The sequence below is a fragment of the Pezoporus occidentalis genome, unplaced genomic scaffold (assembly GCF_034315485.1).
Source record: "Pezoporus occidentalis ecotype Australia unplaced genomic scaffold, CSIRO_AGI_Poc_V1 ctg123, whole genome shotgun sequence".
In the NCBI taxonomy this organism is placed as follows: domain Eukaryota; kingdom Metazoa; phylum Chordata; class Aves; order Psittaciformes; family Psittacidae; genus Pezoporus; species Pezoporus occidentalis.
In genome coordinates this window covers 1,787,102-1,814,923 of record NW_026913027.1, presented here as the reverse complement: position 1 = coordinate 1,814,923, position 27,822 = coordinate 1,787,102, and the positions used below count along the sequence as shown (strand labels likewise).

General features: G+C 40.2%; 1 protein-coding gene across 3 annotated transcripts in view; it reads left to right on the top strand.

The window, feature by feature from the left end:
* The window catches only part of GRIA3 (glutamate ionotropic receptor AMPA type subunit 3), a 153,637-nt gene that overhangs the window by 51,527 nt on the left and 74,288 nt on the right, over window positions 1-27,822 (top strand). For all 3 annotated transcript variants that reach the window (XR_009962548.1, XM_062607471.1, XM_062607470.1), the window contains exon 4: window positions 14,319-14,506. Coding sequence is in view for 2 of the 3 variants with exons in the window: in XM_062607471.1 (XP_062463455.1) it covers window positions 14,319-14,506 (188 nt within the window). In the remaining variant the exon portion in view is untranslated. The remainder of the gene's footprint in view (window positions 1-14,318; window positions 14,507-27,822) is intronic.

Sequence of the window (27,822 nt, the reverse complement as noted above, 5' to 3'; positions counted from 1 at the left end):
TACTTGTTTTGTTAATTGGGTTGTTGCATTCAGCTACTTTTAGTTGCTTTGACAATACCCTCTACCTTGACAATGGAGCCTCTACCTTCTGTGGGCAAGGTTACAATCATGGTGCCTCAGTTTCACTGCAACAGTTGCTCTGTTAAAACCGTCACATTTGCTGACCATTCAATAAAGGTCATTCTGTTTGTGACAGAACAAGCCAGCCAGAAAAGAATTGCATGGCCTCTGGCCAAAAGGGAAAAAAAAGGCACCATAGCAGTATTTTGTCTTTTCAGATGTGTCCCTTTTTTTTCCTCGGGATTCTTTCCAAAGAAATGAAGTGTATTAACCATGTGACTATTGGGAGAAAGAACATTTGTGATAGCTTTTCAGCAGTACATCGTTGAGGTCAGTATGTGTATGTCAGGTATAGGTGGTGCAGTTGTTATTTGCTCTTCAGTGTAGAGGGATGCAGCCTGTATAGCCAGCAAAGTAAAGGAAAGATGGCTTCTACCACATTCCACCTGAGTTTGGAGCAACTGCTTCAATGCAGTCTGAGTGCTGCCACATCAGAGGCTTCATCTCCCACCTTTCTTTGTTCCGTTAATGGTATTCTGGAATTCAGAGAGAGAAGCCCCAGTTTTTGTCTTCAGAGGCCAAGATGAAAATTTAAGTTAGTCTTTGAAAGACAGCTGCTGGTGCAGAAGCTCACTGGGAGTTACAAGGCAATCCCATGGCACCACGGTGTTAAAGGTGTGTGTGGAAAAGGTGTGTGTGTGAAGATCATGCTCAATATTGTTCTAAGAAACTATGTGAAGGATGCAGGAAATGAAGCTTCAGTAGGGAGTGAAAACTTTCTCACATTGCCAGTAATGAATGTTTATTTCAGAGAAAAATCAAGTAAGAAAACACAAATGTCTGGTAGTGAGGAAAGTCTTTCCTGTGCCATATGAGATATTCAGCTCCATTCAAAATCCCTAGAGAAATCAATGTGACATCTGTCTAGGGTATTAGAATTTCCCATGTTGCTGGAATCTCATGTCTGTTTGCCATGAACTGATCTCTGTGACTCCTAAGAGATTATAATTTGGATTCAAATTTACCCTTTCTTCTTTGGCCATAGGTGCACAGTGTAGACCTTTGAAAACAGGGACAAAACTTGTGCTGCATTAAAAGAGGAATCAGTGAAGTGATGGGACATGCTCCAAACAGCGAGCAAGAAAATCTGGCATTGAGAGCTAAACCTCAGCGAAAGCTATTAAGTGTGGCAGTACAGTTAGATTGTGATTCTTGATCTCTTGATGTGCTGTAGTATATTGCATGGTCATAATAACGCAGTATTTATACATTTTATAAATGCACTTGGTTTTGGTTTTGTTTTTCTTTTTTGTTCTTTTTTTTCCACCAGAAACAGCAATAATAGAGCTTACTGCTCTAAAAAGAAAGATGTTAGTGTGTTATTTCACTGCAGGGGGAGGGTTAGTTTTTATTGAGTATAATCAGAGGAGACCAGCTCCCTGGAGTAAGCACAGGCATTATATTTTGAGCCTAGAACATCTGTACATTAATAGTAAGATTAGATGGAAATTTTTTATTGAAGTCAATTCCAGTTCCTCACAGGCGTGACCGGCCTGGTTTTCCCTTGCTTTCCATACCTGCACAGTGATAGTTACACTGCAGAAGGTGCTAAAATAAAGAAATCTTCCTTAGGTTACTTGTGGGGACAAAAATTAAGACTAAACAAGTGCCACCCTACTGAAGGAGGGCAGTAGTGGAGTGAGACCCTCGTATTTTGAAGTATTGATTTCCACAGAACACTTGAAACCTTTCAACTCTATATACCAGGGACCTCCCTTGTTTTATGAAATCTTTCTCTGCCTGAACGACTACAGTAACGGCAAGCTGAGTGATGAGAACTACCAGTGCTTGTGCTCCTAGCTCTGTGTACCATCCACTCTATAGTTTCTCCTTCAGATTGGCTAATACTGAACTTTATGCATATTTTATCATTGTAGTTTGCTAACCATGCAATCAGATTTGGGAGGCTTTGGAGTCATGGAAGAGTAGCCATGCATCAGTATAATATCAAAACAAATGGGATAGAAGAGTTCCTTTGTTTCATTAAATATTAGATTGAATATTCAAATAGCATATAAACATTTTAAATAATAGTATTTAAAATGGCAGCATAATTGGGTACAAGCCTCAACATAATTTGACTACTGAGGCTGACTGATCTCCGGGATGTGTTTGTTACAGCTTCCTAATTTTACAAAACAGCTCTGAGAAAACATTAATGATTTAGTTTGAAACTATGAAAACAAGGAGTTTGCAGTTTACATGCAACCCCTTCCTTTTGTAACAGGTACTCTACCACTTTGCAGCCTTGGAGGGGAATTTTGTATCTCCCTTTTCTTCTTCAAGTGAATACTTGATAGTCAGTCTCAGATATGTGTACATCCCATTTAGTCAGGCAGTCCTTATCTGTGCACTTGTTGAGCATGTTGCAATGAAATAACTAATTAGCAGTGTATTCTGTAGAGAATTCTGTGCCACTTTTTAAGCAGGCCACAGAGTACATATTCTGAGAATCACCTATTTTCATAAGTGATTTCCAAAGGCACACAGGACAGGTCTTTCAGCAGTATTTTGGGTTTCAACATACACATGGTCACATTGGGAAAAGCAACTCAATGGGATCTGTGCCTGGCTGCCATTTAAGTCAGTGGAGTGCAGGTACCCCACCTGCTGAGGTTCTTCAGCGTCTGCATCTTAATTGCCTTTGAAAGTCTATTCCTATCCTCCTACCCCGTCACTTTTGAAAATGAAAGACGCATACCTCTGAAAATTTTATCTATGAAAAGATTTTACCTATTTTACTGTGAAGTGAGCCCATTTCTGAGAGGATCATACACAAAAGTGTTAGTCATTTTAAATGCTCCAGTTACTACCACATCTAGATCATTTAACAGAATCATTATCATGTGCACATGCAAGAACAAGATTTTGTTGTTGTTGTTGTTAATGTTTATTGATAATATAAAGCTAAGAAACATGATTTTGTGTTCCATGATTTTGCTGTGTGTTCATGGACATGTATGGGTGTATAGTCCAGCAGCAGTTAATGAAGATCCAGTGGCCATTAGCTCTTGAAGGCTGCATAACCTTATATTGATACCGTTCTGTGTTCATGGTAATCCAGAAGTACATGCTTCCGTTATGCTAATCTGGGACAAATTTTGAGGGTATATGCCTGTCTATCAGCAGGTCCTTTATGTGCAGGACCAGTTTTTGCCCAAGGTGTTCAAATATGGTAACGTTGAGCTTCTGCTGAAATTGCCTTTGAAGTCATATAGGTTACTCCTTCACTCTGGTTTCTCATGCTTGTATTTCTAAACCATCAATTACCAAAGCAGTAAATTAGACAAACTCTGCTGATGCTTAGGAAATGATACTTTTTTCAGGTGGGTTTTTGGTTGGTTGGTTGGTTTGGTTTTTTTGAACAAAATTGCTCTGTGTCTTCCTGTGCAAAAAATGAATCGGTTTGCATCATGGGAAGAGGGAGGGGGAACAAGATCCATGGGAAAAATGTCCTGGAAGAGGGACTTTTGTAGTCACAAACCCACTTGGATGCTGTAGAAAAGTGTGGATTTGAAGCCCAACCCTTGCTGGTGTATGGAGCCAACTCCAGGAAAGCTCTCCTGCCCTTCCCCAACTGAGCACAATGAAACTTGGAGGTGAAGCCAGAGCTAAGCTTCTGAATCACATTCCTGTCTCTACTTAGTACATATTTATGCTGAAATGTCTGCACAGTACTATATAATCCAGACTAGTATTTCATTTGAGCTGCCTTCCTGAGCTAAATCAGGAATAGCATATTCAGTAACTGACCACAGATGCTTAAATCTGGTTGGTTTTGTTTGGTTTTTTTTTTTTTTCCCATCTAATGGTACTAGCTCCAACCCCTGTATATAGAAGTTGTGAAATAGAAAGCAGCAGCCAAAAAATATCCTGTCTGTTAACAGAGAAGGGGTAGCTAATGCTAAAACTTGTAATGCTTTTTGATGCAATGGACGAGACCTCTAATATTCAAATAGGATTATAAGGTTGAATAATAAAAGCAAGACATTGTTTCCACTTTAGTCTCCTTCTTCAATAGCAGGTAAAGACCCAGGTTGCTCAAAGCTGCTTTCAACCTGGCATTGAACACTGCCAGGGATGGGACAGCCACAGCTTCTCTGGGCAACCTGTGCCAGAGCTTCAACACCCTCACAGTAAATACTTTCTTCCTAATATTTAATCTAAATCTACCCTCATTCCCCCTTGTCCAACCCAGGTATAGGACCATGCACTTGACCTTGTTGACATTCATGAGGCTTGCATGGGCCCATCTCTCCAATGGCATCCTTCCCCTCCAGTTTATTGACCGCACCACCGTATATACACTGTGGTATAGGTATATAGGTAATAGTGCTATATAAAAGCTCCTTGTTACTAGCCATTGGCAGAAGAAAAAGGCAGAAATAGCCAACTGAGTGACTAAAAAGAAACACACATGCAGACTCTTGAGTATAGATCCATAAATTATCATTTATATTATCATAAAAACTCATTTAAATTTCAAAATATTTTTTAAAGGGTACTCACCCTTTGATTGCTATATTTTTTTTAGTATTCTGAATAAATAAAAGGAAATTAACTTATAGGTTGAAACATGAGACACATTCCAGCTGCAAGGGCAATTAAAATGCTGGATACCAAAGGGTGAGATGTTGATGAAGAGAGACTTTGAAAGGCTGATAGCATCTGTTAATGAAAATTCTCAGAGGCAAAAGATTTGTTTGGTCAGGTAGTTTGAGAAACAAAAAGTGTAGATAAAGGTTAAGGAGAGGAATAAATCTTTTTCTAACATGATTGACTGAAGGTCAGATAGAAAGAATAATTTTACTATGTTTGAGGGCATTCAACCAGCATATTCTTTTTTACAAGACATTTATCTGAGGTGAATTCAGGGTCTTTTTGTGATGAATATGTATATCAATTCATGCTCCGATTACCATAATCTCCTGTGATTGTTTCTTCAAAGGAATAATATTTAACATTTTTTTAGACTCAGCAGTTCCAGACATGTTCTCATGAGAAGGCAGTCAGCAATACTCTCGCATGCTCAAGCTAAAAACCCTATACATATCATGGCAAAGAATTAACTTGTGTTATCAATAATTTTAAGGTTGCAGCACACATTAAAATTGCATTTTTAGCTCTTGAGATGAATGCAGTGATATGTGAGGCCAAGTTTTAGCTATTTTCAAAATCCTGTGCTGTTGATAAGAGTCTAGATTTCCTTTTCCCAGAGCATTTCCTGCCTACAACAGAATAATCCACTAATACTCTCTTTTGGCTAAAAAAAAAAAGAAAAAAGGAAAAAAGAAAAAGAAAAAAGTTATTTAAGCTTAAAAAAGATTTCATTTTTATTGCCTTTCTGAGATAATTCCACACAATACTTTCCTTTTTAATTCTATTTGTAATCGTATTGTGCAAATTTACCTGGAATAATAAATAATGCTCTCCATCAGTATCCCAGTTCACTGGCAGCTAAGTAACTATCCAGCTTAGTCTGGAAAATAAGATAGGAAGAAAATGTATTCTGAGATACCATACTGATGTTTTTACTATATCATTTCAGCGGCTAGCTGTTTGTCGGCAGTATAGAAATCTTTAAAAGTATATGCTCAACTATGTGACTGTTTGAAATAAAAATAAATCTAGATAGGAATCAGGAGAACCTGAATTTGAAAATTGGCTGTATTACTCATTCTCTGTCTAGGATAGGCCAGATAACTTTTTATTCTATGGCAAATTTATTATTTGCCTATTTCATATGGGAATGTTGATAATAAATCTGTTAATTTTCTGTGCTTTGAGCATTTAGAGTTGTTAACATGATTAACGTCTTTGAAAGGATTTTCTGAAAGCTGAATCACACTAAAACATTTTGTGTGATGTGCCCTGCTTTGTATTAAGTGTAGATGGCTCTGGGGGAGCTACAGACACAGGTAGGATGTACTTCTGAAACAATTAAGCTAGGCTCCAATGTGTCATTAAGGCAGAGGTACACCAGGAGTTTTGCAGGCCTGTGGAAGAGAGGAAGAAAATCCGTATCAGTGCCACCAGGAAGGTAAGCGTTAATGTTATACACAGGACCAGACCTTTTGTTTCTGAAATGATGCCTGTGTTCATTACACCACCTCACTCAGACCAGCCACAGTCAAGCCTCGAGAAAGGTGGTTCAACAGCTTGGCTCATCCCTGAGAAGCAGCGCACTGCTCCGTTATTTATCAGGTGGCTTTTTATTTCCTGTTTTTCTCCAAGTCATCTGATAAGCCAAATATATCTCCTCAAAGTCAGTATTGTCACCAAAAGATGAGTTAAATTTTCCATGTCCTGTAGGATCTGCACATGCTCTGATTTTGGTTATTATAAGCTTTCCCTTCTAGAACTGGCTTCACATGAAATGTTCTACAGTTGTTTTGCAGACAAGTTAGGTTTTCTTTTTCAGCCTGATAATTGCTAACTTTGTGATTCCTAATTAGAATCTTTTTGCTGAGATAAATACGTAAACACAATTAGATATGTATTTTTAACACGCAGTAATTAGCCTCATCAGTTGAGTGCTAGTCAACACATTGGGATTTTTGTTCTTTTAGTTTTTCAATTGCAGGTAAAGATTGTGAGTAGTACGTGCATCATGACGCCTTGCAGAACTTCATTCTTTTATGTATTTTCTTCCAGTGATTTCCACACATATTGCAAATGGAGAAATGACATGGCATCTTTAAATTATGAAGAGAAACTGTGAGTCTTTCAAATACGCCTGAATTTAGGACAGCCTAAGTCCAAAGGATCTCACTATGGTCAGTTTCATGGCATGTGACATTAGGAGGATTATGGCTGGCTCTAATTTCTTCAGTAACCAGTGAACAGGAGTAGTTAATTAGGAAACCTACCTCTAATGGTCTGAAGGAAGTGGTTGGTAATACCTGTGTATCTTGGTTTGTTCTTTTTTACCAAAAGAAATTACTATTCAGATTATACCATTCAGATGCTCTTCAGCAGTAGGCTGGACTCTTGCAAGAAGGAGGGCTTGGTATGGACTCCTTCTAGCTTGCTCCATACATGAGGCAGAATGTGAGGCTGCAAAATAGTGTGGTCATGGGATAGAAGTGCTCAGAAGTGAATAGAATGGAAAAAGGCTGCTATAAAAGGCTGCATCTAGCAAGGCTATGATATCATACTACAGTTACGGTGTTACTTTCCCAATACCAAGAGGATGCAGAGCTGTACTCAGCAAATGGTTTATTTTAATTTTGCTGATGTCAATTGGAGCATGTCCTTGCTGGAGAATTTAGGGCACTCAGGGTGTTGGGCAGGAATATCATTGGAATTGAACTCCTTGGATTTGCATCCCACTGTATGTGCAACCACATATTCTTACTGCATAGTTTTAGATTTTCAGCTGTGCTGGGCAGACTGGACATAATGTAGAGCTTCACAGATGAAATCTCTCTATACTTAAGCAGTTTAACTTTATTTTTTTTTTAATTCAGATCTCCTAAAGGCTGGAAGTTGGTTATTTTTAATATTAATGTAGTTTTATAGTTTTGTCATTTGCATGTAACAAAGGTTTCCCCTTGGGAGGGCTCTCCACTACTCCTAGGCCCATATCTCCCAGATCTCAGCATTCCCTGGTGACAGAATGCCCTACTACCAGACTACTACCTCTGTCAGCTTTCTGATAGCATCAGTATCAAGAGTTCTTAATAAGTACACAGAGGATACCCTACAGCCTACGCCCACTGCACAACAAAGTGCTCTTCACCTTCTGTCACTTCTCAGAATACATTATTCCGTTCTCTGATTTTCTGTGCTAATTCTTCTGCCTTCTCTGCACAATTGTTTACATGTTTTATTTTCCTCAAGCAGAACATACTCTGGTTTTAAAGTGTTCTCATCTCATCTGTTTTGTTACCTGTCTGCATCCAGAAGCTATAATCAGACAATTGTTATTCCCTTGGAAATTATTTAAATAAATATTTGCATAGCAAAGCTGAAACTAGAACACAGCTCTTTTGATAAACTTTGGATCATATTGTTGCATTGAGGTGTACCTATCTGTCCTACACTTGCCCACATCATTGTGAAAGTCATATGAGTAAGTCCCTTTACGGAAGTGACAGCATTGCTTACAGCATCTTTATGTCTGCCCTTGATTATTGTACTCTTTGATCTCTTACTACGTTACTCATTTTACACTAGCACAGCTTCATTCAGAAACACTGGAGTTGCACTGACCTAAAACTTGAGTAAAATGAGGGGTGAGTTAGATGCAAGGTTGTTATGAAAGACCAGATCAAGGTGAAATGCATACAGAAAGAGCCATGTAAAAAAAGAGGAAAAAAGTCTTTTACTTGTATTAATCAGATCTGAATTCGTGTGTATTTAGCTGTGTCCCATCCTAAGCAAATGTGGACTATACAGTTCCTGTGAATGCTCCCTCAGAGCCAGGCAAGCTCACATTTACTCAACAAAGCTGCCATACCTATTTGTGTAGGTTTCTCTGTTTATGGAGACAGGTTGCAATAATGTAATATATGTGCAGGGGAAACTAGAGCTTTACTAAATAGAGAAAGCAGAAAATAACATTAGAGTGTGTTTACTACATGGAATAGAAGGTTGTCCATTACCAGAACAGTGGAGTGTAACACTTTACGTGCTGGTTACCACATAGATGTGATCAGGTCAGGAACAGATAGAATGCAGTTATTACATTTTAATTTAATAATTTGAATTTACAGGTGTTAGACTCATAGAGCACTCCAGTGCACGAGGCATCTGCTGCATCTCTTACTGGTGACTAATGTGGTAGCTTGTTCCTTGCTTCTTCCCTTACTATAAAATCGTTAAGTAGACGTAAGTGATGTAAAGCATACTTGCCTGACAGGTTTGGATTTTGAGTGATGGGGAGTGTTTTGGGTTGGCTAGTTGTTTTTTACTCATGCTGACATGTTGATCTGTTTGCTAGGCTCAGTGCCAAACACACAGAATATCCAAGAATTTCTCAACTTGAGACCTCTGGTGCTCTTGAAATGTAAGCTGGCATTGTAGAATTTGTATTTGTCTTGGGAAAACACTTGCTGTGATGGCCTCCTTTTGGTGAGTTCATTGTACCCTTGTCAAACACAGCTCCTCACTTAAATCCCAGAAGTTCATTTATAGGCCAGAAGCTTAGTTCTTCATGTCGTGTCCCAGAAGCATAGCTCAAAACACAAGTATTCAGATTAGAGCTGATGTTCATTCAGCTTGCACAAGCATGCTGCGTTCCAAGAAAATATACCCCTCAATGATCTTTGGCACTCAGCAAGGCAAAAGAAAGAGGGAATTCAAGGAAATGCTATTTCTTTTCTAATAGGAGGCTGCAGTTCAAAATCTTATCAGGAACACTCAGGGAAAGAGAGATTTACATAGGCGGTAATTTTTTGTCAGTAAGTACTTTGGTGCGAGTTCTAAGGGCTCAGATGTTCCAGTGTGGTCATTTATTCATGACACATTAATGATTGCTGTTACTTAAACGAGAGTAAGTTCAATGATATAGTACATAGAATTTCATACAGCTGAGAACACTGCTCGGACACATTTTGCTTACATGGGTGTGGGAAAGGTTTCATGGGCTTTCATAGATGCAAAAGACTGCAATATCCTCTTCACCTGTGTTAGTAGGGTCAGTTGAGAGATGCTTGTATCAAAGGGATGATCTGAAAGACTGAGGTACAGGCTTTGCTTCCCTGGCAGAAGTATGAAGATAACTGTGAATTCGTGTCTTTGTCTAGCTGCAGCAAGGGCTGCCTAGAATGTAATTCTGTCTGGGTTGTTTGAACTACAAAGATAGCATGGCAACAAATTACATTTCCCTGCTTTGAGGGAAATTTTCACTGAGTATTTGCCTTCTTTGCAAGCTTCAGTCAGCAGATCTCAAAATACTTGCTTCAGCTCACTGAGAGGTGACCTGGGCACTTGTTTTGTTCTAGTTTTATTACTATATCTGCCTCCAGCCCAGTAATTTTGCAGACTGTTCAGAATGAGGGTTAGGTCTTTTAAATCATCAATATCTCAAGAATAAGCCAGACAATGACACATTTGAATGTAAAGGCTGGGATTGTCTCTGCTTTTAGTCTGTGCAGATCAGATTGTCTTGTGAGATTGCATTCAGAGATCACAGGAGCAACCCCTCCCCAGTAGTTGGCTAAAAGGGACCATATCGTAATATGGGTCTGTGGCATGACCTGACAAGTATGGACATCACCATCATGTGACCAGACATATCTGTAAATCAGTTACGCCAACATGTTAATAACAGTGCAGTGAAGGGATGTGATGCCATCAGATGAGCTAGCCTCAAAAGCAGTGCTCCCAGGAAAATGCATGCCTTCCATCCTGCTGCTTTTTCACATCCAAGGTATGACTAAAACAAAAGAGGTAAAAAGATCAAATTGGGGTCTGAATGAATTTTTCCTGTGGTCTGTATTTGCATTACTGACAATAGAATGAACAACCTTTGAATTTTAGTAGTGGTGTTATGAACCTGGTTTTGGACAATCACACTGCTGTCATCTTCTGGGAGGATGTCAGTTTTTCTTGCCATATCTAATATTTTTTGGCTTTATCGAGTAGTATAAACTGGCAGCAGTATTAATGAAAGCATTTCATTAATAGGCTGAGAAAATTGGGGCTTAGGCTGAGAAAGTTGGGGCTGTTCAGCCTGGAGAAGAGAAGGCTGCGTGGAGACCTCATAGCAGCCTTCCAATATCTGAAGGGGGCCTATAGGGATGCTGGGGAGGGACTCTTCATTAGGGACTGTAGCAATAGGACAAGGGGTAACGGGTTAAAACTTAAACAGGGGAAGTTTAGATTGGATATAAGGAGGAAATTCTTTCCTGTTAGGGTGGTGAGGCACTGGAATGGGTTGCCCAGGGGGGTTGTGAATGCTCTGTCGCTGGCAGTGCTCAAGGCCAGGTTGGACGAGGCCTTGGGTGGCATCGTTTAGTGTGAGGTGTCTCTGCCCATGACAGGGGGGTTGGAACTAGATGATCTTAAGGTCCTTTCCAACCCTAACTATTCTGATCCTATGATTTTTCACAGACCTGTGGTGAATTACCAGTCTTTTAGTCTTTAGGACTGATACAGACCATAGAAAGACTACAAGGTAGAGATAGTTTCCATGGCTGGCTGGTTTCCTTTAGGGTGAATGGGATGAGAGGCACCCAGGAGAATTCAGCACCTCTGGGCTGCTCTGGGGCAAGCATCTCCTGTAGAGCTTTTGCACAGAGTGTTTACTGTAGGATAGGGAATGGAAAAGCTCCATGTGAAGGTCTGGTCATTGACATGCATCGAATAGAGAAAATAATGCCCTCATTCCTTACGTAGGCAGTGCCCCCGAACTATCACAGCTTGCATTGTTATGCTAAGGAGAAAGAAAAATGCACATTTGAAGATAAAATGGTCCTTTTATTTAAACAATCACACTACTTATATAACAGCTCTCTTAATGGCAGAGTACATCTGGAGCCTGGAACATGTTGTTTACAGAAATACCACATAATGGGTAGCAATGTAAAAGGTGGTAAATGGGCTGAAGGCAATAGGCATGGAGAGGGATCGGAGGTTGGGAACAAGGAACACGTGTTTGCAAAAATGAGAGGATCCTGCTTTCCTGTGAGCAGGAGGATTGAACCATGCTTTTGTAAAGCAGGGGGAGTGGGCTTTGTAAATGTTGTCAGAGGGCTGGCCTAACAAGCAGGAGGGGCAAATGCTACCTCTCAAAGTGAGGATGGGAGGGAGCGAGCCCAAGAGAGGTGAGCTGGCATGGCACAGTGACCATAGAGAGGATTCCAAGACCTGGCAAAGGGAGAGGGGACTGTGACTGTAAAGACTTGGTGTGACAAGGAGAAACATGAGGTAGAGAAGACAGAGATGCTGAAGCTCTGGAACTTCACAGTAAGATAACTGTAATTGTATTTTCATGTCTAGGAGAAAGGCTGCTGAGTAACTTTGCCCTTCTCTTTCTTGAAATGGCAACTGCTAATGCACACACATGCAAAAACATACACGCTCACACCCACACGAACATGCAATTGCACAGAATTAGGAAAAGCTTTCTTCTGAGATATTCAAGGTTTGACAAAGTGAGCTCTGACTCAAACAGTTAACTGAAGCTGGGTGCATGGCAGTCAACTGATGGCATCTGCTCTCCAGCATGTGTCTTTTCACTCTTTCCCCAAGGCAATTCAGAAGTTTTGTATGTGATATTAGCATAAAGTAGAGCTACAGATTTTTTTTTTGAAGTGTCATTTTTTAAATTATGTTGCACCATTTTGTTCAATTTGAAGTGAAAAAAATAGACTCATGGACTGTTTTCTGTTGTTTACAGCAAGCTCAAGGTTCATGCTTAGACAATATATGAATGATGAAACAAAGTGGTAAATATTCATTACTTGGTGAAATCATATTTTTTTAAAAGCACATCTTTGTACACAAAGCATTTCTAAGTCCCCATTAGTGGTGTTTATGTTCCCACATCAGAATTCCTTGTTTGCAGTGAAACAAGTATCTTAGGCTTAGATCTTCCTCCTACATGTAATGGGATCACAGTGCTGTCACAGGCATCACAGCCATTTTTGTAAAATATGATGTTAAGGAAGACTGAGTTCATATGTAAATGCCTCTCTTTCAATAGTCTCAGGGGAAAGAAGATGCCAGAAAGAATTCCCAACCAGCGTATGTATTAATTGTCACCACCTTTCATGGGATAGTAAAGTGCATTCATACAAAGACAAGCGTTAAGAACCAAGGCGGCTGCATGGGTAAAGTGAGGGCATTTGAGTAAAACTTAAGGAAGTCACATGGTAAATTGTAATAATCTAATTGCAGTCTAGAAAATCACATTCGTTCCTTGTTTGTGTCTGTAATGAGGTAATGATGCAGCTCCTCTGGCTTCAGAAAGCCACTACGGATTTACAGCAGGCTACAGAAGATCACACTGCGGCACAGTCCTCAGTTACCTACAATGATATCCAAGTTCAGAGTAGCTATAGGTATAATTTGAAGCAGTGAACATGCTGTTCCTCTGTAGCTCAAACTCATTTCAGTTTCAGAAGCATAGGGTCTAGTTATCAAAAAGCACAATTGATTGTTGATCCTGTATGTTTATGTGTTTGTGCACTTTTAAAATCTGGCTATGGATAAGAAATCCACAGTATGACTAAATGATTGGATTGAAAGTTTTACAAATAAATTATCTGGACAGAAGCACAGTGCACATTGACGCTTCTGATGAAAGAAACTCCTCTGGAGACCACTGTGTGTGCTTGAAGTAGATGACCTCTGTCTTTGATTGACATCAATCCAGACATGAAACAATTAGAACTATGAAAAAATTTTAATTTCCTGAATCAAAATAGGTAATTCACCAAATTCCCAGCTAATAAAGGGATGCACATCAATGTCTGATGACTCCTAGATAGCATGACTTGAAGATCACCATTCTCAGTTCCACCACCTTTCACTTAGGGACTTGGGTCCTGTCTGCATGGCTGTTCACAAGAGATGAAAAGCTGTTTGCTTTATGATTTCTCACTGTGCAGTCTTTGGTTATTCTGTGCGGCTTCTCTCCTCTGTTGAGGCTGCTAAATGAGTTGGTATTACTTTAACAAAAGCATTCAAAGCGTGCTTAATGCTGCTAGACTCCATATTTAAAATCATTTTTTGAAATCAAGATATCAGTAAAATATTATGTGGTCTGTGGCTCAATAGCCAGTGCAGTGACTTAATTGGCATTCTTGAGCAGTGCTTGGATCTCTGCCAGTTAATGACCCATTGCTGCAGTCTGCACAGGCAAATTACCCCTTCTGTCCAGCCCTTCAAGATGATGGTTTTTTGGCCAAATAATGGCTGCAGGCTCCTATTCTCAGCTGGCATGATCCCCAGCATGACTATAAACATCCCTAAGAGGATCATAATATGATATATTGGACAGATTCTGATACGCCTCGCAGCAATATACCGCCAAGCAATTCTGCTGAAGTCAGTGACTTTGACAGTGGCGTAGCTGAAAGAAGAAACTGGTCCCTCCACTGTTGCTTTCTGAAGTAGTGAAGCATTTGCAGGCTGTTAGCTAGTCTGTGTCCCTTTGGATGATGCAAGTTTTTGTGAACCCTTTGTCGAGCATTCAAACTTGGTTTTGTTCTGTTTTTAAACAGTTGCACTGTCTCTTCCTCCTGCAGGGTTTTCCATTCTTCAGGCCATTATGGAAGCAGCAGTACAAAACAACTGGCAAGTGACAGCCAGATCTGTAGGAAGCATAAAAGATGTTCAAGAGTTCAGAAGAATTATAGAGGAGATGGACAGACGGCAAGAAAAAAGATACTTAATTGACTGTGAAGTAGACAGAATCAACACCATTTTGGAACAGGTATATGCCTTTTAGAAATTGTGATCTCTCTGTGACAGATACCATTAATGTTTCCAGAACTGTCTATTTCTAAAGATTAATTAAATATCCATTGATATGTGAGTCCCAACAACTGGTCGGTTACCTAATGAAATTAAAATGCCTCGGTGATGCTCATGGTTGATGGCAGCACTTACATGTAGCCTACCAGGAAATGCCTCTGTGATATTTCTTCCTAAATGTTAATAATGAATTATTTTTAAGTAGGTTAAGAACCTAAAGCCTCATCTGCCAGAATAACGTTACTGACATCAGGGCTACTTGTCAGAATTGCAAGACAGGTGCAGTTTGTTAAGTGGAACATGAAACAAGAAATAAAAAGCCAGTGAAGTAGTTTTGAATCATCTTAGAGAATTCCCAAATGGAAATATTTGTAATGAAAAAATCAGGTGCTAGTCTAAATGACTCATTAGCACTTTTTGGTACATAAAGCCCTTCCCTCTGCACAGCCAGTGCTGTTGATAGGCTTAAATTGTGGATGATAGAGTCTAAATACTTTTACTGGGGAAGATGTAAGTTTGGGTGACTGTTCTGCTATTGCGTGACCTTCAAAATGTTTGCTTTGCCCCAGGGGAATGTCCGTAATCTTTGGTATGACTGAAGTTTCTACAGGGAAAGTCAGTAATTGTGGACCCCATGTTGACAGCTGAACAATTAACTGGTTTTCAGCTTTTCCTTCTGTTTCCTCTGCTTACCTTGTTATCTTCTCATAAAGTAGGTAAAAAACCCCTCACAAATATGTGTGGTACTTAAATCCATCCAGCCAGTTTGCTCCAGGGAATGGCGAGTTGTCTTCTCTCTAGCCAACTGTGTTTGCTGATAGCGTACCATTGAGGGGCAAGATAACTCTGGATTTGCATATTTCAAATCTAGCGTTTTATTGCAGTTTTATTGCAGTTTAGAAAGTCAAATGAGTGCTTTGTGTGGAGTCTAGAAAATCTGCTCAGCTAGGAGGCGGTAACATCTGAGTATCTTAACAGCGTGCTGCCTGCACGACTGCAGGTGTCTTTGAAGAGCTTTTCCACAGTGAGCAAAGGGAAGCCAAGACACTCTACCTGTTATGGCAGGGTACTGACAGACAGACTCTGTCCCACAGAGGGTTGGCATAGGCTGCCTCAGCCCAGCTGCCCTTCCTTTCTTTTCTCTTTTTTGGCTTCCTCAGGAGAATATCTTCAAATGTTCAACCCTCCCATCACCTTGTGGGAATTATGCCTACATCCAGAGAGGGGGTTTTATTGTAGGGATGAGTGGCCCCTGCCATTTTATTTTCTCAGGGACAACAGCAGCATTTGCCAGTGACTCTGTATTGCAGAATCTTGAATAGGACTTATTCAAGAACAAAAGTCATAGCAGAAATAAACAGACTGTAAACCACTAAACAGTCTACCCACGTGCTGAGTTTGCTATCAGACTTTTGGGCTCTTGGCCAGGCTGTTCAGCAAGCTTGTCAGTTCTTTACTCCAAAAACTGCTTATTGTGGCTTTGTGTTAGTGCTTGGATTAAATACGAGTGACCTCTTCTCCTGTGTCAGGCTGGCCAGTATGTGCAGGTCTCTTCCTTTGATGCGTTTTTCAACCAGTTCAAGTCAGGGTGTACCTCTCTTCCAAAAGTGTAGGCTTATCTAAAGACAGTTACACATCTGAGGATTTTTTTCAGAGCCTCCAGATCCTGCTGGAATATTCTGTACCTTCCTCCAGCTACATACAGATATGCAAGTCAGTGACCTTGAGTATTCCATATGCCTTTAGCATCTGGCACATCTGTATGTCCCTATGTTTCCAGGATCTGAAACTTGTCATATGAAGTATTTTTCTTCTCAGGGCTGGCTGATACCCAGGAAGGGTTCCCTCCCAGCTGTCTCCCCCGGTATGTAGATGTAAGGAAGGGGAGAGAGGACACCTCAGCTCCTACTCTGTGTGGGTTGCCTGTTTTGTGCCAGGTTTCAGTCGGCAGCACATCTGGTTTCATTTCGCTTCCAGAGAATCTTGTGATGAGCCCTACACATTGTGTCCTAGAGGTGGATACCCTGCCCAAATTACCTCTGGCCCTGTCTCTTCAGCTGCAGAGTATGGGGAAGCAGAGAGATTAATATCCATTCTGTAAGTTACCATCTGTTTATTCATTTGCCCTATAGTTCTATAACCACTGAGCATGTGGATCCTTATCCCTCCTTGCGCAACAAAACTATGGCCGATTTAATCATCTAGTGGCCTTTCAAGCATACAGATAGCAACACTTATGTCATGCAAAATTCATAAGTTCCCCACACTTCTTTTCCCTTGATGCTAAAATATTCCAGTATTTCTTCACAGATAGATATAAAATTTTGTTCTTATAAACAGAACATTTTCTACTGAGAGCTAACAGTAGGCTTTAGCTTGTTCAACCATGTATTTAGAGACATGTCCTTGATTTAAGAAATATGTTTTTCTTATTCCCAAGATAACAAGTTGTATTTCAGACTAGAGTGGCTTTATGTCCATTTAGAAGAAAATCTCCTGAGAGAAAATAAGGAGGAAGAAACTCCATTCAGGATCAAAATGGTGAAACTTAACAAAAGACCTGTTTTTCCCCAGTCTGTATGTTTTTGTCAAAAGGACAGTATCTCCAAACATAGTCATAAAGGTTAGGCTCCAAGGCAATATCTGTTTTGAGCGGAGGCATCTCACAAAGCAGAAGCAGCATTACAGTCAAGAATGCAGTCCCTAAAGTTTTACAGTGAGTCAAATTGTCAGAGACTTCAGGTAAAGCATCCATAGGATTAAGAAGGGTAATCTGATTGTTCAAACTCTGTCCAGTGTGAGCACTGACCCTTGAGTCTGAAATGTTGAGATTAGGAAGCTGGTCTGCAGGTTTTCAGTGCAGCTGCAGCTACATCCCTCTGCAGAACTGTTCAGATCTCAGGGGAGTGAGCTCACAGCTCAACAACTTTCACATTTGGAGTGCCATAAGAATAAATGCAAAACTGCAGTATTTGGTTGACTAGTAGTCATTAAAAGCAACAAGAAGGAAAAATGTAAGTGAAAAAATCAACACTGCTTTCCTGTAAGCTTCCTGGCTTATGTGTTCCATTATGAACAGTCTGGAGTGGGTTTGCCTGTGTTCTTTGTCGCAATTAAAAATATAGCAGCTGCCTATAAACGCAGTGGGACACTTGAAGGAGGAGCAGAGCTTATGTGTAGCTTCATCTTCTGCTTTGCTTATGAACTCCAGTGATGCCATGTCCTCTGAAGGTACTGCCCTGCATGGGCACAGCCTCCAGGGCAGTGTGCCCTTACTGTGTTTTCTAGGGCTCAGGGACACTGCCATATCACACGCTTATTTTATCCTGTGTGTGGAGCTGTGCAGAGTCGAAGCTCTAAAAGAGTATTGGGTATATAAATGTTGTGTAATGTCACTCAGAAACTGGTACAGTTCATTTGTACATTTCCAGTGAACTAGAAACTTAAAATTTAGGACACTTCTTCATTAGGTGCCCATGAGTATTATTGAAACCAGGATCTAAAGCAGAATGAAAGGTCACTTGTTCCCTTCACATCCAGAGCATTTCAGCAGTTCTACAGTGTATGTAGTAGGCTGCTGCCAAGCAACTCTGGTTTCCTGTGCTAGAGGTGCATGAATCTGAAGTCACCGTTAGAGGTTTTATTTTTCTGTGATAGTAGTAATTACTCATTTTATGTTCTGTGGTAATTCCTGAGCTATAATGCACACACCAATGCACACACATGCATCTGCTTTTAGTATTTTTCGAGTTTTTATCACATTTGTAGTACGCTTTTTATACAGTTACAGGCGTATTTATATGGCAACCTCTGCATTGCCATTAAATGCAAAAAGAGCCAAAATCTTTTCTCTAAACTGTTGCAAGTATATAGTCGACCATTATCCTGGGGACAGTATTTAAATTGACGCCCCTGTGCTCACAGAGAGATTGTATTTGCCTTGAACTTCAGTTACTGGGTAGCTGCAAAAGTACAATTTGCTGTGGAGTTGGCCCTTCTTTGCATCTTTTCAGTGAGCTGAAGTTTTGTGTGTGTCTTTGCCCTTAGAAAGCCCTGTGAGGGTCCCACTCATTATTTACCCTGTGTCCAAGTCATATGAGCTGCTTCTGCAGCTGGCACTAATTGTCCTTACTGACAGTGTCAGGACAAAAGTTGAGCCTGAGGGCCACCATTTGTGATAGCCTCTTGCTCCTGCATTTGATGTACTTTGGAAGCAAATATACACACTGATGCTTCTCATGCCGTACCTGGACCGTGGGAGAGGATTTGGTCCTTCATTAGCTGTACTGGTGTTTTTCAAAGACAACATTCAGAAGTCTTTTAAAAGGCACAGAGTATTTGAGGGAAAGGGCGAGCTGGCTAGAATTTGCTCAATGTGTGATCTCTTGAGGCTTTTGTCCCACTGTATTTGTCTGTTTCCCCATCCCTATCAGCTCTGGGAATCTTTGTCACCTCTTCTAAGCCTGTGGCTGATTTTAAACTCCCTCACTCACACACATCTCTTCCAGGTTTTAAAAATCAGTGTTGTATAGAAGTTGCTTTGTTACAGTCCTAGCAGTTAATGTGGTTCTTTCTTCTCTATATAAAAGATAAACCCTTTCATCCTAGCAGACATTACCTTAATTTCTGCATCTGTCTCTCAAATAGTTTAATGCTTGAAACTCTGCTTCTAACCAAAGGCTTTCCTTAATTAGTTTCCAAGGCAACCATCTTGGCAACAATTCAGATGAACCAACTGCAGGGAGAGGAAGGAAACACACTATCAAAATGAATAGTAATAGCACAATACCACTGTGCAAACAGGCGTTGTACATCACCAGAGACAGCATGATAGTTCTGCTATCTCATAAGTTCACTTACAAGGGAAGAATTCCTAACTCAGTAAAAGAAAAGCCACACAAGAGCGTATGTCTTTTTTCACAGATGACTAAACCAGGATTAATGGCTTTGGTGCGGTACGAATCACAGGTCTGGGGAAGGAAGAGAACCACTGATGCTTTTCAGGACCCCTCATAAGCCAAGGTGTTCCCAAGTGCATTTCATAGAGCACTGTTGCACTGCAGTTCAAATAGCAAGATTTTTGGAGAGGGGACCACCCCACTGGGCTTTTCTAGCCCAGATGTGGCAGGGCAGTAGTAAGACATTAGCAGCTGACAGCTACAGCCTTGCAGGGGGAAGTACCTACATATGAGGTCCCTAGATGTGATCCAGAGGTACAGTGCATTTGTTCTGGCTACAGATGGTTTTGGAGCAGGCCATAATATGGCAAAATACCACCCCAGTCCAAATCACACTCTGTTTGTAATTACACATTTATACATTATGCCAATCTCTTATCCCACCTTCATACAATTGTAGAATCATAGAAGGATTTAGGTTGTAAGGGACCTTCAAGATCATCTTGTTCCAACCCGCTTGCCTGCATTCCGTTGCAATTCTGCTGGCCTCTGTAGAGCAGATTAAAGGTACCAGGGACAGCTTGGGCTAAATTTATAAAGAATTAGGTCCTGTAAGTTATCAACTAAACCTCAACACAAACTCTGCCCACAGTATTGAACCAGTAAGATGGAAACCAGCATAACACTTTTAAAGGAAGTTAATGCTTCCAGGCTTTAAAACAGCCCATGTTACTAAATTAATTTGTGTCACACCATGGATATGTGTGTGTAGGTATAATGGTGTATGTACCACTGGAAGCTCGTTCTTCCAAAACGTGTAGTGAATAAAATTATTGACAATACACATAGACCCTTAAAAATACCCTGAGTATCTTCTGTCCTGGGAGAACGCATGTAAAGCATCAGAAAAGAAAAATATTGCTGTAACTTTATTACCTCATATGAGTAAAATGGCCTCCCCTGCTGCATAGACTAAGTCTAGTAAAAATAAATTAGCTATTTGTAATCTTTTTCAGTTCATGGTTTATGCACCAAGTTATACAGGGAATATTGCAGAGTGCTGTTTATAGTGAAGCAGAATAAACCTTTCAAACTCCTTCAAAGCATTGAAAAGAGCAAATTGAATGCAATTCTAGGCACAGTAAAATTTCATTTCTAATAAAAAAAAAATAAGAAAAAGTAACCTCAATTTTTCTAGAGGCGTTTGCACTGATTTTTTTTTTTTTCCCCCCTTAATTTCATAGAGCACTTAAAAAGGAAAGGAAACGCTCAAAAGGGGGAAAAAAAAAAGAATGGCCCCTATTCAGTATTTTTTGGTCTGCTTGAAGGCAGTGCTCTGCAGTACAAAACCCCTTCCAAAAGATTCTCATGTGAGCATTGGGACTGAATTACTGCGACACTTCTGGGTTATATCCAAATAATAGTTTGAAGTGATCCTGACATGCTGTAATGGTTTATATAAGCAGAATTCTGTTTCCAAGGACTCTTGTTCAATTCCAGGGAATAACAGTGGGATTTTACTCTGACCTGCTGATGGGAGATATGGAGAAAATGGAAAATGTGTGTATTTTTAAAATGAAAACCCTGTGCCTCAGTTTACCTAATTTCTTTCTCTCCTCCCCTACTGGATATGCATGCTTTTTTATTTTGAGCAGGTAAGACTGAAAGAGTTTAATTTACCCTGTGAGGTATGAAAAGAAGAAATGAGTATGTTTTATGTTTGCCTGTGATTCCTAGAGTATACTCTTAGGAATGTGCAATATACAGTTTCATGGTATTGAAAACCAAAAGGGACAGTTATATGTCATCTCCTGTGCCACAAGGATTAGGCAAATGATGCAAAGGTCACTAAGGAACTGCTTGTTAGTGATGTGGATATAACTTCAAGCTGCATGACAGTGCTGAAGCATATGTGCTTGCTGTAGAAGGTTTGGAAAACCAAGAATAAATGTAAGATTACTATTATTAATAGTTTTTGTGAAAGTGACTTTAACTGTTGTGAAACTTAGTGAAGGATGCTAATTTGGAAGATGGTATTGATCGTGCTGTTTTTGCTATACCTGATGTAGACTTGTAGGTCTACAATGGGAGGATCCACAGCTGCCAAGAAGCAAGGAGGCAGCATAAGTAAAGAGAGCATATGTGAAGTTGGAAATGAGGATGTTACTGTGATAAGACCGTGTTACATGGGATAGGAGCTGGAGGCATTGTAGATTGAAGGAAATTTAACAATGAATGTTGCTAGGGAAAGGCAGTCAACTCTAACAAGATGCAAGTTTCTGAGCTAAGAAGAATTGACTAAGAAATACTGGTGTCTTTTGAAAAGGTGTTTCCATGTCAGTGAAAACACATGCAATAGTTACCAAGAAGCTTAGCCACCTGAGCAGTTAACATAAATTCCTGTTCTCTTGGGCTCTCTAGAGTATCAGAGCAGAGATAGCAGTGGTGCCTATTTGCTCTCGGGTTAGCAATACCTCATATCTCTGCTCAAAGGTGGTGAATTGAGGCTTACGTAGCAGAAGATATATTTCCAGAGGGCCTTGACAAATGAGCAAGAGTGGACCTTGGTGGGATCAAATGCAAAATAGGTGAATATTATAGACTATCAGAAGCCATTGCAAGACAGAATACAGCAAAGATCTTTCTCTGTGTACCTTTTCTATCAGCTAATACAAATTTCAGTTTCCCTGTACTCTTTGGAAGATCCATGTGGAGAAACTAAAGTTGCAAAGTCCCAAATTACCAAATCAGTTCTCTTCAAAGAAGTTATTCAAGCTTTAATGGCAGCAGTGCATCAAAAAGCTTCAGACCCAAGTAATTTTTGAACACCGTACCAACAATTTGTGTCAGATCGGAGAACATAACCCAAATCCCTTGATGTCGTGGTTGCTGGCCTTCTGGTAGTGTCTGACCTGAAAGTGTTATAGTCAAGAAAGAGGGAGGAAGACAGAACACTGAACCAGTAGACTTAGAAGATGAAACCAGTGAAGAGAGTACTGTAGTGTGGTTTGTCAGTGTTGAATTAAAGCAGTTCTGGTACTCAACACACACAGTTTACTGTGATTCAAAATTTCCTGTACACATTTGGGTTTTTGGTTGTTTCTGTGAGATCTGAAGTCTCTGTATGAAATTTCAGGTGAGTTTTGAACTTAAAAGATTTCACAGGGGCTTGAGAAAGTACTGAAACCTCTTGAAATAGCCCTGGATGTAAAATCACTCCGTTGTGAATATTTTTCAAGGGAGGAAGTTCTCAAAGAATATACTAGAGCTGTGTAGACAATTAAAATATAATCTTCTGCCTAAAATGCCCTATGTGTGAAATCACCGCTACATAGTAACACATTTAATGAAATCATTTACTTCCTGTAAATACAACTGCAAAAATTCCTCCATAACACCACTGGATTATTACTTTATTAATCTCACTCAAGAAGCTGAAATATTCACTAGTTAAAAGTATCTACAACACATCTCTTCAAGGAAGCTCTATGGGAACAGGTATTTTTTCTTGAGAGTATCTTGGCAAAATAAGGGGCAAAGTCTTGGCGATTTTGAGTATCCCTTTCATATGCTACAAAGAATTTGCTGTGATTATAAAACCCCCCATATCTGATTGTGGTTTTCGTGAAATAGCTTCAAGTGATTAAGGGCAGCATAAGATTTGATTGATTTTCACATGAAGGTCTTTGTATTGAAGGACATGACTTGTGAAGAGAGGCGCAGTCCTGAGTCATATAACTCTGTTCTCATCTGTCTAAACAAAGAAGAGATTTTGATATAAAGTTCATTTAGTGAACTGTGTTTGGCTTAAAGAGTAAATAATTGTGATTATGAATGTCAGTTAAAAGGGATCATAAAGCTCTTCATCTCAGTGTTCTCTAGGGTCTGATGTTTTGCAGCAGAATATGTCCTTTAACAATAACTGTGCCAACAGATTAGGTAATCTGACAATATTGCTAAATCACAGCAAGGGAAAACAATTTAGCAAAATAGTTTCAGGGCACAGAAAAACTTTGTCATCACTCTGAAGGAAATTGGGAGGAAGTGTCATGCCCTCAGAACCTATGTTGCAGCTTGTAATTTTTTTTTAAGTAATTTCTAGAGTAACCTTTCATGCACACATTAAATGTGTATTCCACTTCGCAGTCTTCAATCTGCAAATGTCACATTAGTTATGGGAAAAGAAAGTTTAGCCATATGGAGGGAGAATGAAGTACAATACAGCTTTCAGACGTTGCATTTGATTACCCTCCAAGGACTAACCTGCATAACCATCATCTGTCTGGAGATGGCCTAAAAGTAAAATTTCACTATTGATGTGACTGTCATAAAGGAGAGAGGCAAAGGAGAGAAGGGTACAAGAGGGGACAGAGAGGAAAGAGCTTTAATAATATACTCCAGAGGCATCTCAGGTCCCTGCTTCCACCATGCGTTTTTTTGTCTCCTTCAAGGAGACTCCTGTTCTCTAAGAGATTATCTCCCATGAGGGATACATTGAGGAAAAGTCAAAAGCTGTCTGAAGAATGTTTTATAATTCTAAACAAATGATCTTGATACTGTGCTGTAGAGGAAAGTAGGATTCTAGTTATGAGGTGTAGTCATAAATATATAAGGTGGCATAGAAGTAGAGTTCTTCGGTACATATAATGCACAAAAATAACAAATGCAGCAATTGAAACTGTATGTATGGATTCCTGACATTCCCTAAAGGACATGAGACCTCTGAAATGGTGGGTGAATTAATCTCATCTATGTACGCAGTTATTTTTACCAACAACGAATAGTACGTGTGTGGAATCTTCATCTTAGTATTTAATACATTCTTCATTTAACTCAAATGTAATATACTACTCATCCTTCATATAAATGAAATCATTGTTTACTGCATATTTTACCGCATCACAATCTCTGGTGACCAGATTCCCATCCCATTAATACTAAGTGAAGAAATAAATCGCCTTCCCTGGGTTTGCACTACAATTACAATCATGAGGGTTTTACCCTTTGAATGAGGGAAGCTGCTTCTGCTGAATGTGGAAATGGCTTTATTTCCATGGAATTAAAGGCAGGAAAAGTGTCACATATTTGGCTGTGGCAGACCACTACTAGCTGTGGAATGTCTTTTGCCACCACAGGATTTCAGTTCTTTGGGAACCACCTATGTTGGTGCTGGTGTTGTTGGTGTGATAGATAGAGATAAAATCATGACACCAAAAAAGCTACACTTTATAAATTTCACTGAGGAAAGATTGAGCCTTGTCTTGTGTTTATAATCCTGACAGGGAACTCTCTTTCTGGAGGAGCATGTGTCTGAGTTGGAAAACAGGGGAGTGGGCTCTGCAGACTCACTGTAAAATGGATCTGCTGTAGTTACAAGGTATCTTACTATGGCATCTGGTTAGATGAGGAAAATCCTATTCGCATTTCAGGAGAGCTTTTATTTACTGTTCTCCCCCTGTTTATCCTCCCTATCTGGAAAATTTACATGACAAGGGGGTGACCTGTGCAAAGTAAACCTAGGGAGGAATGATTGTGTATGGCTGTCAAAATGCCATTACACCTTTGCTCACATGGTAACACTGTGGAAGGTAACTGCATTGCCGTTGACAGCGCACTGATCCCAGAGAACTGAAGTGCGGTGGCTGCAAGCCCCATGGGGAGCTCCCCCACTGCAGCAAACGTCTACAGGAATAGGAGGGAGGCCAGGGAGAGGATGCTGCTTTCCAACTGAAGAGCTGCTTCAGTTTCTCCTTCTCTTGAGTGGTAGAAACAGAGCTGAGATGTAGTGCATTGCAGATGCCACTCAAGATAAGCTAGACATCCTTGCTGGCATACTGCCAACAACTTTTTGGGCCTTGACTTTTTGTTTTCCTGAACTGGTAGGATTCTCACCCTAATACTCTGTTCCTCTGCCTTCTTAAGTGGGCCCTGAAGACCAAATTAGCTGGTAACACTGGTCCAATAGCATGTTGCATCACAGGGCACAACTTTTCAATCATTCAACCCAATATCAGGTAGGAGCTGCTCAGATCTGAGATAAGCTTTAAGTAACTCCATTCTTAGAACAGAAAGGATATCAATAGGGGTAGAATCTATGAAATACCTGACGTGATACCCAGGAGAGAAGACAGTGTGCTCCACAACAGTTCAAGTTTGCCAGACAGTGGCTGTCCTTGATGTGCAACCCACACTGACAGCTCATCCTGACAATGCTGTTGAAATTTCTTTAGACCTGAGTCCAGTTGTCTATTCTACTTGTTTGCTCCTGAAAGAAAAAAATCATGCCATCACTTCTGGCACTTGCACACTTATGACACTGAAGGTAACAGTGTCATAGCTGTATTTGTATAGCAAGTCATAAAGACGCTGCTCAGAAATATACGTGTATACTTAAAAATCAGTAGAAATTCTTGAAGTTAATGTGGGCTTTTTCCAAAAGTGGAACCCAAATTAATGCATGAATAACCTCGACAAATACAACAAAATCCTTTTTTACTCTGACTTTACAGGAAATCTTTTTTTCTTGCTGTCTTTTAAAATGTGGGAAAGAAGAGTTCTAGAGTTAAACTGCCTTATTGTTCCCAGGTATGGTTGAAATGGAAAGACACATTATAGCAGGTCAGATCTTTGCCTGTCATTTCATTTAAGTGGCATACTTCTGCCGCTTGTCAGGTATGAAAAAATCAGTAAAAATCTTTAGCCCTTCCTTGTGGCAATACTGTCTGTCAGCATCAGTATTTTATGTTATGGAAAGATCTAATGGACTCATAAAATGTCAGGGTTTTGAGCTGCAGAGGAGGTAATCTGTACTTTCATGATCTCTTTTTCCTTCTTTCTTCATTTGTAAATAAAGGATGATAAATAACTGACTAAATGGACTAAACAGACCAGATGGCAATGGATTCAAATGAAGGGAAGATAAGCTTCACAAGTATTAAATGGACATGGTATTTTTCTTTTCACTGCTGCCAAAATCATGACAGCTACTTCCCTAGGTGAGAGTGCAAGCATATCCCCTTAGCTTGTGTTTTCCAATGACTCTTTAAAATCAAAGCCCACACAGGCAGTAAGGTGGATTTAAAACTGACTGAACTGCTGGGCTTAGAGGGTTGTGATCAGCAGCACAAAGGCCAGCTGGAGGCTAGTTACTATTTGGAGTACCCTAAGGGTGCTGGGCTAATACTGTTTAACCTCTCTATTAATGATCTGAAGGTTGTGGGATGGAATGCACTCTCAGCAAGTTTGCAGATACCAAATTAGGCGGAGCGTTTCATACACCAGGAGCTTGTGCTGTAATACTTTTGCAGGTTGGTGAAGTGAACAGAGAGGAACCTCATGAAGTTCAGCAAAGGGAAATGCAAAGCCCTGTACTTTAGAATAACCAGTATGGAGTGGATAGAGGCTTCCTGGCTGTAAAACAGCTCTGCAGAGCAGGATCTTGGGGTCCTGGCATACAAATTGAGCACAAGCCAGTACTGCACTCTCACAGCAAGAAGGCCAACAGCATCCTGAGCTGCAGAGATTAACGTGGTCAGCAGGTCAATAGAGGTGATTCTTCCCCTCTACTCAGCACTGGTGAGGCTGCATCTGAAGTGCTGTGTAAAATTCTGGGCTCACTGATACCGGAAAGACTAGGCATCCTGGAGCAAGGGCCCCCATGACAATTAAGGGACTGGAGCATCTGACATACAAGGAAAGGCTGAAAGAACTTGGGTTAAATAGCCTGGAACAGAGAAAGCTCATGGGGGGTATCAGTAATGTCTGCATATATCTGATGGGAAGGAATGAAAAAGATGGGGCCAGACTCCTCTCAGAGTCTCACTGTCAGTCTCAGTGGTGGCCGGTGACAAGACGAGGTGAGAGCACAGACTGAAATGCAGGAAATCCTGTTTACATGTAAGGAACATCATTTTTGCTGTGAGTGTGGTCAGACACTGAAACAGGCTCCATAGAGAGCTTGTGGAATCTCTTTCTTTGAGAATATTCAAAACCTGAGTGGACACAGTCCTGAGCAGCCTGCTTTAGCTGTCCGTGCTTTGAGCTAGGGAATTGGAGTAGACAATCTCTAGAGTCCCCTGCCAACCTCCCCTGTTCTGTGATCTTCTCCATCCATGAAAGAAAAATTATCTTTCCCTTTTATGACTCAGAGACAAACCATTGAGATTTTTAAGGCAAAATATGACTACTCTGTCACACCTGACAAACTTGCACTGTTTTTCCATTGCTTGATTTCTTTTGAGCTCACGGAGTCTTGTCTTTCATTAACCCATTCTTTCCTTGCCTCTGATGTGTTGCTACTGGTCACCTACACACTCTGTTCTTACCATTCTAGTTCCTTATCAAGTCCTTGGAAGAACATTCCAGTAAAATCCTCAGG